Raw genomic sequence first — 14,496 nt, 5'->3', positions numbered from 1 at the left:
GCTGTAGCACTCCTGTTACGCCTCGCTATAATCGACAAATGGCGATCTTCTCTGGCCGTCGTGGCTCTTGGACGACCTTGCCCAGGCTTTCTCTCGATGGATCCGGTATCCTGGAACTGTTTCTATAAGTTACACACGACGCTGGGCGTTAAATTGAACTCTCTACAAATCTGGACTTGAGATTGGCTTGCTTCCAGCCTCCCCACAATTCGCCACCTCATTCCATCATCTAAACGTTGGTGGTTACTCATTTTTACTGTTACAATTTGAAATTTACCGATTGCTGCAAAATAACACGAAGAAATTCGCCGAGGTGTGCTAGCGAACGAAATGCGTCTTAACTTACGCGCGCTTATAAAGCGTGTTTCTCTACTGGCTCCACCTACACACACGTGTACGCTTACATATTTGACGTACAAGATTTGCATTTTTGTCTAGAAGCAGTGGTTTTACATTCAGTTCAGTTCTTTTCATAAAATTCGATAAAATATGCAAATTCTCTTAATTTATTTCACCAGTATATTATTGATCATTTCAACCTAGAGAAGCTGGAAAAAATATTTTTTGGAGCTCTCGCTCGCTTCTTTTCCTCTCATAGAGCCGACATTTGCTGGTACTTCAACTATACGTCGACCAAATTTGTTGCCAAAATATTTTACGTAAACGAGTTAATCACTCTTTTGCAGCATTACATTTATTCTCTGCACATAAGGGCTAAATTTATTTAGATTAGATAATGGAGATCAATTAAAAAAGGCATAATAACTTTTTCCTTTCGCCAAAAATTTATCGTTTTACTTTCATCTATTTTTCACAAATACCCAATTAGATGTTCCTATTTAATATTAATTTCTTTAAATCATTTAATCATGTCGTTGCCAATAGTTCAAGTCAGAAAAATCGGCATCAATCCTGATTCTTTTTATTGGTTCATTTCGTACTTATTCGATAGACGGTTATATACAGGGTGGTTATAAACAAACTGGCGCCATTCAGATGTATGTAGCGCTCATTCTGATGGGGGTATTTTGATAAAATTTGGTATATGGGATACATGGACCATAGGGGAAAAGAAAGATTCAATAAAAATAGTTCAATTTTTTATCACCAGGTGAAAAGGGTGAACTTTTTTTTTATTTCGTCTTTCTTTTCCCCCATGGTCCATTTATCCCATATACCAAGTTTCATCAAAATACCTCTATCAGAATGGACGCTACATATGTCTGAGTAGTGTCAGTTTACTTATAACCACCCTGTACTTCTATATACACTGCTATAAAGGCGTTATCATAGAGTGGAAACACAACTTCTGGTGATTGCTGGAGAGATTTCTTTTGTCAACATGCATTACGTAGATGTGATGTAATGGGTGTTTCAGAAAGGACTCCCCCTAACTTTGAAGGGGCATAACTTGGAAATTGTGATAGATAGAAAAGATGAAACAAGTCGTTCGTTTAATGGGCAGGCCTCAAATTTCAATTACGCCGGTTTGTGAAATTAGTAACTATTTTGGCTAATAGATGGTACCACATTCTCTGTGCAATGTCATTCAAATAGTGAGTGATATTGTCTTTCGTGAAGTATTTATGATGTATTCGAAATTATCTCCATACCTAGCAATGGCATGGCAAAAGTGAAGAGTGGAGTTTAAAACCGCTATCCTGTAATGCCTCTACTGCAATGAATGAGTACGCCTCACTGATGGACTGTTCAAGCTGACTGAGTACTCTTGCTGCATACAATGACTTTTAAAAGGCCCCACAGAAAAAAAAAAGTCGTGAGATAAAGTGACTGTGGCACCATCTGTTAAAAATCACCGAATTGTAATTAATTTTGCAAACTGGTGCAAACCCAGGCCTGTCCGTCAAATGTACCACTTGTTTCATATTTTTCTATCCATCAACCAATTTTTTCAAGTTATGTCATTTCAATGTTAATAGGAGTCCTTTCTTAAACACCCCGTAGATTAGTTATGTTAGCTTTTTCTTCAAGACAAATGTTCACTCAGTTGCACTCCCCGTGAAACTTGTCGATGTTATTCTAGAGTCACAATTACACCAGATACCCTCGTGAGTCGAATGCATCTGTAAAAGTCAACCCTCCAACAATGTTCCAATGTTCTGACAACATATTCTCATAGTGCAAATAAAAAAAATCGTTACAAACAATTTCATAAAATTATTTATTTCATAAGAATGGGTCTGATAAATTACACGACGTGAAAAAAGACGAAAACAATAATTTTAAATGAAAACAAAATAAAATGGATCACATCATGTTATGACATTTGTTGATTAATCCATCTCCTATAAAATGTGCTTCCTTTAATTTTCTATTGCAGAATCAGGTTTTTGTACTTCCACTTTATAGAACAGATGTTTTGATCGCAGCCAAGAATACTTGTTGTCAAAATGCAATATATCTATGAACGAAAAAATACAATCATAACACATTGCGTTATTTTAAATATCTTATCTGAAATATTCATTTTATTAGAAAAGTCGTCTATATCCCTTTCAGACCCGAGCACTCATTTTATTTTTGCAATTTGCAAGAAGTTTTTGCATTTCCGACAGTCAAAAATGCATTAAAAACGTAAATCCGAGGACGATGTCTCTGCTATTCCATACGAAGGTTTTCAATGACTGGCTGATGCGAAGATGAATTTAGGAAAGAAATAAAATTCAAAATGGGCTGCGTGGGGAATCGGACCCACGCTGGGGGAGCGCCATAGACCACTACACTACAAAGGCACGAGCATCGATCTTTCCTTAGAGCTCGTGTGCCGAACGGGACCATACATGGGTGGTCGGACCTAACTTAGACCATAACTAGCAATACTCACATCGCCACCAAATGGCGACTTATCCAAGGAACTCTCCGTATCCATATGAAGGTTTTCAACAACTGGCCGATGCGGAGATGAATATAGGATGAATTTAAATCCGACCGTTCATGTGCGGTCCCATTCAGCGCTCACGAGCTCTAAGGAAATAGTGATGTTCGTTACCTTTGTAGTCTAGTGGTGTAGGGAGGATGCGGGTTCGATTTCCCCGCAAGGGCAGTTGAATTTTTTTCTTTTCTAAATCCATCTTCGGAAATTCTCACTATTCTCAGCCAGTTGTTGAAAACCTTCGCAAAAACATAAATGCCATCAAATACTTTTTAAATTTTTTTCGTAAAAAAATAATTCACACTTTGTTCAAATTTCCTCAACCAAGATGATACAGGGTATATTCATCTTCACATACAATGTTTTCCAGAATTTTATTGCTAAATTCTATGTAATAAATTACATTTTTCTTGGAGGCACTTTCTCCTGGAAGCAATGTTAAAAATTCAACTTTAAGTGCTGACCTCTGATGAAAGCCCTTAAAGTTTATATTTACCATATTTCTAACTCAAAACTTGGAAAATCTTTTAAGTCAGGGTTTTACTCCCTGAGGTCAAAATAAAAAAAATGTACAGTGCCAAAAAGCAGCCCACACATTCGTTGCACCAGATCTGAAAGGGTTAAACTACGTATAACTCAACTATATATCACGGAACTATCGCAATTGATTATTACTATGCGCTTACATATGCCTTCTTTTTCGCATACGAACTCTCCCTTCTCAACGATGTGGTTGGATTCGGTGCTCTCTACTGGTATTAACTCTTCTATCGTACTTTCAACATTCTTGTCAATGTTTCTTTGAGGTGGCTTATAGAAAAGTCCGAATTTGATATTGTGGTCTCTCGTCTGGAATTCCCAGCACAGAATCATACCGGGAACAGCAATGTCTTCTTCGATTTCAAAAGTTGACCTCTCACGGACGATTTTCTGATGTATTTTGGGGTCATCGGGTTTTAGAGTCATTTGATCTGTAATGTACAATGATGAGGGAACCTTTGTTTTCCGATTAATCTGAAAATACCAAATGCTTAGCATTGAAATGAATTAGAAAAATCAAAGAATTTTTATATGCATAAAAATAGTTATTTCGCATGTCTTCGAATGTTTAATTCCATATATTGAAGTTCATTCATTCAAATTTCCAAGAGATCTAGCGGTTTAACCTCTTCTCTCCAGAGGTCCACATATGTGAACTCTCAGGTTTAATGGTTTTAAATGGGTTTTAGATGGTTTTTAATGATTCTTTTTTGAAGTTAAGACTTTAAAATATATATATATGAGATATATATATATATATATTTTATACCACACACATATGAGTACCTATAGCTCCAATGATCCTAGTGAAAATATAGGCCATTATTAATAAATAAATTAATTAAATTTTAGAAAAATGGAATTTCTTTCTTAACGGGGATTTTGGCACACAGGGTGATCATAAATTCGAAATATGGGTGTTTCAGAGTATGCGCTCGAGGATGGGAAAAAAACGGAAACCTAGCTCTTGTGCTTACGGTCACCTCGAAAAAATTTCGATAAATTCGAATGGCAACATCCACTTCTATGCATTGCAAAATAGTTATCGTATCAAAAAAACATAAATGGCGGTTAGAACGGTACCTTTAGCACCTTAAATGCGGGAGCAGGACGCAAACAAACAAAGAAGATCTCGCCAAGGGGTTGGTGCGTTAGACGCTCGGTCAGAGACTTGCGCAGATTAGAAGAAATTCCTCGACCGAGCGTCTAGTGCGCCAACCCCTAGGCGTGATCTTCTTTCTGATTCTGCATCCTGCACACGCATTCATAGTACTACAGGTACCGTTCCAAAGCATTCCAAAGCCATTCATGGTTTTTCACTGCACCAACCACTCTGCAATGCATAAAAGTGGGATGTTGCCATTTGAATTTTAAGAAATTTTCTTGTTGCAACCTCAACTATGAGGAGCTAGGGTTTCGTTTCTCATCTCATTCTCGAGTGCATAACTCTTAAACACCTATTCCTCGACTTTCATTTGCATTCGTTGATTCTTGCGACTGCCAGGGGCTGGTATATAGTACAATAAACCACAATTTGCCAATAAAAAAAATTAATAGCGCGTTTTGGCTCAGTGTTGAAAAGATTGAGTCTTCCTGTTTAAATACGTAAAACTAGATCCTATGTTATTTCGACTTTGTGTTCATCCGCAATAGTAAATGTAATATTAGCAATGGATAATTTTTTTATAAAAAAATTCTCTGATATGCAGGTGAATTGTTATTTTTTAAAGTATTACATAAAACTCACCAAACCATCACACGTAGGATCGTCTTCAGGGTCATACCTTTCACCTCCAAGGTAGGCCGGAACAATTTCTCTAGGCACAAGGGAAAACAGTTCTTCTTTGTACCTATCGTCGCCTAAGCAGGTGTATAATTTTGAGTAAGACCAAATTAGATTACATTCACTTTCGAACAATACAGTGCAATTCAAAGCAACGAAAAATGAAAATTTCTACATGTTACCTGACGAATAAAGCTTGATTTTTTTCCAGACTTTATCTGCAATGAATGGTCTCACCACCATGTTATAAATGTAGACCATGAAGCTGGGTGCTAGAAGCACATAAATAAAAATTGAGTACAATCTTAATCATATTCAATTGAAAAAAAAAATTATCAATAAAAAATTTAAATTTTATGCGAAAATATTCGGTTATATTAAAAGCACTAAAAAACTCAATCATTAGTTTAAGTATAATACAAAAATTTTCAATAATTTTCTTACGGTAACTTAGAATTTTAGGCTCACCATTAAGTGCAAATAAAGTTTCCAACTTCTCTGGATAGTGATCTTGGTATATTTTGACGAGGAAAATAGAGTAACGGAAAACTGTTATAGAAAATAGATAAATAAAGCAATAACATATATCTGTTACGAAGAAATGAACATAATGTACACTGAGTGGCTACCTCATTATGACCACAATAACTTTATGCAAATAAGCTATGTCGTCGCACTGTTGTCGCTAGTGGGGTAGATTAGTATAAAAAAGGAAAGCTTGAGACAGTAGTATAGAAAAGTTCCTGAGACAAGTAGTATAGGTGAATTGTTTGTGCGAAGAACGTGATTTTTGACAGACTGTGAAAGTGGGATGATTGTAGGAGCTCGGAGCCATAGAGTGAGTTTTAGCAAAACCACCGCATTTGTGAAATGTTCAATAGCAGTTCTAGTTAAAGTATTTAGAGACAGGAAAAAAACTGGGTTCCAATGTGCAACTTGTGGTCGTCACGAACTGGTAAATGCTCGGATGGATTCAGATTTGTAAAAGACAACAGAATGGTTACAAGGCAGCAAATTGCAACAGATCTCGATGTAGTATCGTCTCAAAGGATCTCTGAATGCACTGTTTGCCTTAAAATGCATCGTATGGTATATGGAAGCTGAAGGCCAGTTTGATAGTTTGTTATTTGCTGTCTTCAGCTAACGAGAAAAATGTCTCGAATTCGCATAGAGGAACGCAACGATTGCACAGTGGATAATTGGAAACAAGTTATGCGGTACGATGAATCACGTTTTCAATCGCAATATGCAGAGGGGCGGGTAAGAATTTGGCAGAAACAGCACGAAAGTATGGGCGCCAAGTGCATTGCTGCAACCCTTCAAGCTGGTGAAGGCGATGTAAGGGTTTGGGGAATGTTTTCCTGCCATACTTTGAGCCCTTTAATTGGTGTTCATGAGTATCTAAAGACATCATAACTAAACATCGTTGCTGACTAAGTATGTTTTGTTATGTTGATGGTGATGTTGTATCTCAGTGATTCTCAAAGTGTGCGTCGTGGCTGCTAGAGGCGTCACCAACCATTGTTAAGGTGCCTCGGTGAGCGGTTCTTATTAATGTGTGCCTATTCAATGTGGTTATTTGCTGGACTGTTCTATGGAGCCGGTATACGTGTCCACTAGGGAAAGGGATCCATGGAAGACAAAAGTTTGATAGCCACTGGTCTATCCCAATGGCGATGACTACTTTCAAGAAGATAATGCGTCCTGCCATATTGCTGGTATTATACAGGATTGGTTTCTAAGAACATGAAGGGAAGTTTACTTTGCTTAGGTAGCCCCCAAATTCCACAAATCTTAATCCCGTTGAGTATTTGTGGGATGAGGTAGAAAAAGCCATCAGACATCTAGATCCACAACCATCCATCTCACACTACTGAAAAGTGCTATTCATCAAGCATGGTCGCAGATTTCACAAACGACCTATCAACATCCCGCATCCCGAAGCATCCATACTAAGAAGACTCAACGCTGTATTTAAAGGCAAAGAGTGTCCCAACGAAATATTAACAAGGTGGTCATAATAAAGTGGCCGTTCGATACATTTTAATATACGGATAATAATTTATGTTAGAAATACGATTAATAAATTTTCTGACCTTCTCTACTACACCACTGACTCAAGCGTAGTCCAGAATAATCAATGATATACACATTGGTTTCTACATCATTTTTGGTCTGCAAGACAAAATATATGAAACGAGAACATGGTTATGGGCAGCATATGACCCGATTAAGAATTTACTTGTCATAAAATAGTCAAAAAGTCGAACCTTTCTGTTGCGTTGTTCCAATGCTTCTCTTTCCCACTCCAATACCCAAAATATACTCATCATCGCATCTTGTAAGGTTATCGATTTGATAAGACCTAGCAAAAAAACATTTAGAATACATAAACCATTTTATATTTTAAACCTTTAAAAACTGTTTTACCAATTACAGCAATAAACATGTGTAGCATACCTATAGCATCCAAACTACCATTATGAAAAAACCTCACGGGATGTCCCATTTTTCCGAATCCCAAAAATGCCATTGGTAGGTAAGATACGATCTGTCTCAAGAAGTAGAAAAGTTCTATTATACCATTGCGATTTCAAATACGTATATGATTCCAACTCTTGCTAAATATATTGTTTTAGTGGATATTACAAACATTGTGTTTCAAATATTTCTAACTTATATTTGATTTTTTACTGATTCGAATTATTAATTAGGTTATTATTTAGTTTTTTACATTTTTTTCAAATTTTGTTATGAAAAAGTGCGTAAATTCATCTCCTAAAGGGAATTACAAACGAAAATAATTTACTTCAGGAAGTTTATAATCCTTCAACACAGTATCAGCTTTAAATTTTTTCCGCATTTTGAAATCCTGAAAAAAATTATTGACAGTTAATAGTAAAGTAATATAGTTATAGTCAGTAAATAGTTATTATATTAGTATAGTTAATAGTTAACGTAATTGAGAGTTAATCCGTGAACAGAAATCAGAGTTCATATAATTCCATAAGCAAAAATAGTTAAAATAATTGTTATTTGGGATACTCTCACCTCACGTAACATGATTTCTGCTTCTCGTATATTAAAGTCTCTTGCTGTAAAATAATTATGATAGAGTATAATGAAACTGATTATACATTTCAATGCACATAATTATAAGAATTAATGGGAAAAACATTCATACAAAGCATGCAATGACAGAATCAATGTGCATACATACAACTTTATCTAACACTACTACTACTTTACCATACAACAACTCTGGTCCCATATTGCTGTACACCAATTTACTATTGATCAAGTTGGATCGGAAATCTTTCCCCCATAGAGAAAGTAGTCATGTACTTTTAGAACAAAACGATGAATCTCCGCTAATTATACGAAGTACAGATGACTGGGGATACCGAGCGAAGATAAGTGGGAAAAGCTAATTTCGTTGCGAGCTGTTGCTGAGTTGAGGCTGTCTATTGCACAGTCGCGTTCAGCTCAAACGAACACAGTGTTCTTAGGAATGGAAATGTCTATACTATGTAGCTTAATAGTAGAGCACGCGCCCGGAAAGTGCGAGGTTGGAGGTTCGATTCTCCACAGAGGAATGTGATATTTCTTTAAAATTATCTTCGCTTAGTATCCAAGCATCTGTATACATCGTATTTTTGTCCTCGTCTTGAACAGAGGGAACTTCCCGCGAGAGCATATTAAGGCGCCACCTATCGGCGGTCGACTGAGGTTCGGTTGAGAAAAAACTTTATCATCCATGTTCTTCCCGGGATCGAACCCACGGACTTGACTGTAGCTTTTATGGGGTGGTAGCCGATTATCTTGCCACTCGCGCCTACACTTTATCTACTCTCGCTAATTCGATTTTTTTTCCAAACGAAAACAAAATTTAAAGTAAAATGTTTGACCAAATTCGATGAAAAATTTCAGAAAATACAATTTAGCATTGATGTAATTTTCTTAAATTGATACATATTTGATTACGAATGTTGTTCAATAAAAACAATTTCTATGATAAATTTAAGTAGAAATCCTTGCGTGGAGAAAATTCATAATACTCTGAAGATAATGTTTTATTAATTTTCTAGTTCCAAAAACTAAACTAAGTAATAGGTTTGGTACGACTTATGTACTGTATAATATCAAGTGTTTTTGAATGCATGAGTGATAATTTCTGAAGAAATACTTTCACCCATTAGAAGATAGCTCAATACATGTAATGGATACATGTCAAAATACATGTAATGGATACATGTCAAAATACATGTAATGGATCTATATTAATGCTAGCAATGCGTGTGTTGAGTTAGCTCTTCAGAGAGAGAGAGAGAGAGAAAAGCAACATCCATTTTTTTTTTTAATAAGTACTTCAGTGTTTAGCAGGGTGTAGACCTTTCCGGCTACTATCATTTTTTAAATTGGAATAATCAGAACAAAAATGGTATTCCCGCATAATATACCCGATCAATAATGATCCCCCCCATAATATACCCGCACTTCCTATAAGTCTAACCATACTAATCTAAAAATATTATAACTAAGCCTACCTTTTAAGATATATATATATATATATAAGAGAGTGATAGAAATTTGACTAAATAATTACCTCTTAACCATCGCAATAAAAATCGATCATCATGACGTGGTTGGAGCAAATCAGACATGTTTATTCTGAACTAAAGAAAAATAGCAGATTAATAATCTATATCAAAAACACACACACACACATACACTTCCCACTTCTTAATAAATTTCTGAAGGTAAATTGTCAAATTTTAGAAGACGATTTGGTAATATTGTAATAATTTATCATCTTGTATCTTATTTGGTACATCGAAATCAAAAAAATTTAGTTTCACTATGAAATTAGACATAGAAATTTTTCCCATATATTACGGGAGGAATAATTTCTAATTATGATAACAAAATGCGTAAAAATAGGGTTTAATTGCAGTGAAATTTTATTTCGTTTCCCAATCACATCTAAAAATATATGCTATATGCCTATATAAGTTCAACACTATAATCACTAAGAACAGAGTCGCATTTATGATTTTTCCGCCTGTGGGCTCTATAAGAATTTTGCTACCCTTCTCCCATTCTCTAGTCTAATTTTCTTGACTACTCTTTCCCCGATTTTCGCACCGCGTGCTATAACACTATTGGTCCTCCCTCCCACTCCTGCAAGTACACCCATGTTTCTAAGTCACTATTTTGGTCACACACTCTCTAAGTCACTCTTTTAGATAGTAACACGGTTGCACACTTTTTTGTCACTCCCGTGCTCACACACTGTCATTCACATGCTTGCGCACTGTTTTGGTCGCTCACTGACATAGTTGCTTGCTTTTGCTTTATATGACATTCTTTTGATCGTTTAAACGTTTACACACACTCTATGTCATTACTTTGGTCATTCACATGCTTTCACACTCTCTAGGTAACTGTTTTGGTCATCAACATGTTTGCACACGCTCCCCGTCATTCACTGACCTGTTCCCTTGCCTCTTTTGTTCATTCACGTGCTTGCAAACTCTCTTGGTCACTATTTTGGTCACTCACTGACCTAGTATCCTACTGCCTCGGCAGAGGCGGATTAGGGTTATAAACATTTACGGCCCTTCTCCCATATTCTACTAATTTACTCTTTCCTCAAATTTTCCATCCCTCCGCTGCTCTGTTATAGCACGCTAGCCCCCCCCCCCCTCTCACTCCTTAAAAACGCCACTGACTAAGAATTAAAACCATTAGGCAATCAAGAGACACAACTTTGATAGATCTCAGAAACATGAAAACAACATAAAACATTTTAGAAATCAATCATTAGATAATATGTATATATATATATTCATATTTTTCTATTAAGATATTAAAACAACAGAAAATCTCACTTGTTGCAAGATCATTACTTGCTCCTCGCCACGATTTTTTCCATCCATATTGGAATATTTTCCTAATTCAAAAATCTCCCAAAAGCAAACTACAGATTAATATTTCGTTATTTCCGACCTGAATTCCTATTAATTAAAAAATACCACTTCAATACACATGATATGATGTTCACGTGATGTTAACCAAAATAAAATTCACTGCACAGGCTGTCCCAAATTAGTGTCCCCGTGTGCTAAAACTTCCAATTATTGAAATGTAGATCACGTTCTGAAAAGTCATTTGCAAAAATTCATATCATTAAATTCAACATTTATCTAGATATTGAATATAAAATCACTATAATCATTATATTTTGGCAACTTACAATTATGTTGGCAAGCTCTCATTGATTCAGAAGTTGCCATTTTTAGGAACTGCAAGCAAATAGAATGAACTCTCAACCATTTTATTCTTTCATTCACAATAAGAAACAATTATATTTTTTTTTCACAATTACTGAATTTTCGCAACTTTGAATTAAATTTACGTTTCAAATTTAATTACCCTCAAGGCAATAAATACTGAAAACTTCAAAATCAAATACTGTATCTTCGTTGATGTTGCATTCAAAAATATGGAATTTTTTTTTAAATGTGACTTTTATTATATATAAGGCCCCGCATTTACATTTCACTCATTGGAAGTTTTAACAAAAAGGGTCTTCATAGAAAGTTAATTTTTCTATTTTTTCATGTATACAATTCCTTAGACAGTTTAAATTATTGTGAGTAACCGCACGTCATTTGAAAACATCCTGTAATTGAAAGTATGTTTGTGAAGTATGGTTGCAGAGATATCCCCGCTGTACAAACAACTTGAGAAAGCCTGAATAGTCAAGCGCACGAGAATGTAAGTATATGTAACCGTGAGTTTTTTGAGGGCGCAACAAAAATTTTATCTGGAATTTCATGCAACATCAAATTATTTAGAGCAAATACAGGGTGCATAGCAAACAGGGGGGTATGGCGTTTTACTAGCGAACCGTTGATCCCAGAGGTATTGCCCCAAAACCCAATCACAAAGTTGTTACTGATGATTGTCTCTCCTGATGCCCACAAAAAACATTGCGCGTTTGTAAGTGCAACGTTCACTGAAATATTCGAAAAACGGAGAAAATTTGGGAAAAAACAGCCTTAAATACGTGTAAAAAGGTTTTTCCGCATTTTGTTCCGCAACGTTTTTTTTTTTAAAACTTTCCTCCGTTTTTCGAATTCGGATATCTCAGGGAATGTTGCACTTAGAAACATGGATTTTTTTTTTTTTTTTTGGCATCAGGAGCGGATGCTAGAACTCGCAACGCTACCGCAATATTTGCACATGTGAACGGGGCTTTAGGGAAGGTGCAAATTGAGCCGCGTGCAGCGTGTGCAAATTGAGACATGAGGTGACACTTGGCTAACCGCGTGAACGCGCGTTCGTGGCTCTGCTGCTCAGTGGCAGACCGTGTCGCACGTGCACGATTCTTCGTATTCGGTTAGATGGTGTTTTTTTTTTCAACAATAAACAATCATGAAATGTTTTGGATGAAATATCGTTTAATATCAACGCTATTTACATAAATTCGGTATTATCAATAATTTCGTTAAATAATTCCGGCATTATTTTTTTTCCTGCATTTTTATTAAATATTGGAATTGTTCTTTTCATTAGTTCTCAATTTTCATTCATTATTCGATTATTTTAATTTCGGAATACATTATGGGATTCATTAATTTCGGAATTTTCATTCATACACCGAATTTTCATTAACTGTGTGATTGCTTCGAAATTTTGTATCGTCATCAATTCCGATTTTTCATTATTTTTTTGTGTGTTTAACGGTTTTATATATTTTAATAGATACAGGGTGGGCAAAAAGTCCGTAGAAACTCTAAAAATTCATAAAAACCGGAAAAATAACCGAAATAAAAACGGTTTGCAGGGTTAGCATCGCTAAGTCACGGGAATTTTTTTTAACACGGGAAAAAAACTCAAAAAACAGCCGATAGGTGGTGCTGACGTACACAAGTCAAAGAAAAGATACGCAAATAACGAACAGAATGCCTCCAAATCGTTTATTATAGCAGTATGTGTTCCACCTGACCACCACCACAGGGGATAACTCATTGCAGGTGAGTCACAAATACAGCAACGGCAGAGTGCAGCGGGTTTACATACACAGTTTACAACGATGAAGTGGTCGTGGATCAGGAGCGCAAGTTATTATAACTGCCTCATTTGCATATTTCCACCGAAGTCGCTAGTACCAGAGCCACCTATCAGCTGTTTTTTAGTTATTTTTTTCTCTCGTCTTAAAAACATTCCCGTGCCCTAGCGATGCTAACCCTGCAAGCCGTTTTTTATTTTGGTTTTTTTCAGTTTCTATTCATTTTTAAAGTTTTCTACGGCCCACCCTGTATTTTTCAGCATTCTCCCGTTCTTCCTATTTTAATTAGTGTTATGTCTTTATTTAAATGTCGACTTTCTTCGCCAATACATACCGGTAATACCTAGGCTCTTAGAGGGAGTCTCCTAAATGTCAATGTTCCGGGCCCCCGAAATCTTTTCCTTCCGAAAACGCTCGTCCACTCCGGGACCTGCGTCCAGAGTTCACCAATAACTGTGTTCCAATATGCGCATCCAATATCTACGCGTAGAGCGTGTTGCGTTTCACTCGACTCAATTTGCGCCTAGACTTGAACTGTGTGTCAAGTGATAAAAATCTATAAATCATGTTTAACAAGAATAATCAAATCAACTTACTATGAAATTTCAAACAAATTCCGTTTTTATATAGGTTTTTATTTTTTTTCACTAAAGAAATAGATGATGATTTGAACGCTTTCATATCTCATTTCAGTTGTCTGTATGTCAGTAAAAACAAAATTTACATTTTTGTCTTCAGTCTACCGTCGCGACGAATTTGTCAACATTATTCACGTGATTGATTTGTTGCAACTCCACCTACTCCATTGTCTATTGTAATTTATATTATCTGATTTAAAGGAAGGAGAAGATTCTAGATAGTTAGTTCCCAGTTGAACGTCCGATGTGTTTGATTATATTATTCATCAAATGACGAGATAATAATATGTTATGTTACATGTGTGATATATATAAATTGGTTATTATACATAAATAACCGGTTATTATGCATACTTACCAATCGTCTTGATAAGTTTGATAAAATGTATTACTTCTACCGGCCTAATATGCCTAATACCTTAGCATCGTTGATAAATTTGATAAATACTTGACTTTGTAGCCTTTATCTGTGATTATGCATAATATCCTAATGTAACTGGTGAACTTGATAAATATGAAGAAAATTCCAAATGAGTCTATCATGTGTGATGAATATAGTTGGACC

The 14,496-nt window shown here is 35.8% G+C and overlaps 1 protein-coding gene across 1 annotated transcript; it reads right to left on the bottom strand.

The window, feature by feature from the left end:
* Positions 1 to 2,207: 2,207 nt before the first annotated feature.
* On the bottom strand, positions 2,208 to 14,024 carry LOC149072194 (SEC14-like protein 2). Its single transcript, XM_089246522.1, has 13 exons — positions 13,890 to 14,024; positions 11,108 to 11,233; positions 9,823 to 9,892; positions 8,268 to 8,311; positions 8,026 to 8,088; positions 7,677 to 7,767; positions 7,487 to 7,581; positions 7,313 to 7,391; positions 5,685 to 5,765; positions 5,399 to 5,488; positions 5,181 to 5,293; positions 3,580 to 3,907; positions 2,208 to 2,422 (listed from the first exon to the last, which is right to left on the bottom strand). Exons 2-13 carry the CDS (start codon positions 11,153 to 11,155, stop codon positions 2,325 to 2,327), a joined length of 1,200 nt encoding a protein of 399 aa, XP_089102648.1. The 5' UTR covers positions 11,156 to 11,233; positions 13,890 to 14,024; the 3' UTR covers positions 2,208 to 2,324.
* Between the last annotated feature and the right edge of the window lie 472 nt (positions 14,025 to 14,496).

This window comes from Pholcus phalangioides, unplaced genomic scaffold (assembly GCF_987345545.1).
Source record: "Pholcus phalangioides strain wild (caught in Gottingen) unplaced genomic scaffold, Ppha-v1.0 ptg000017l_1, whole genome shotgun sequence".
Classification (NCBI taxonomy): domain Eukaryota; kingdom Metazoa; phylum Arthropoda; class Arachnida; order Araneae; family Pholcidae; genus Pholcus; species Pholcus phalangioides.
This window is presented reverse-complemented; position numbering and strand designations above follow the sequence as displayed.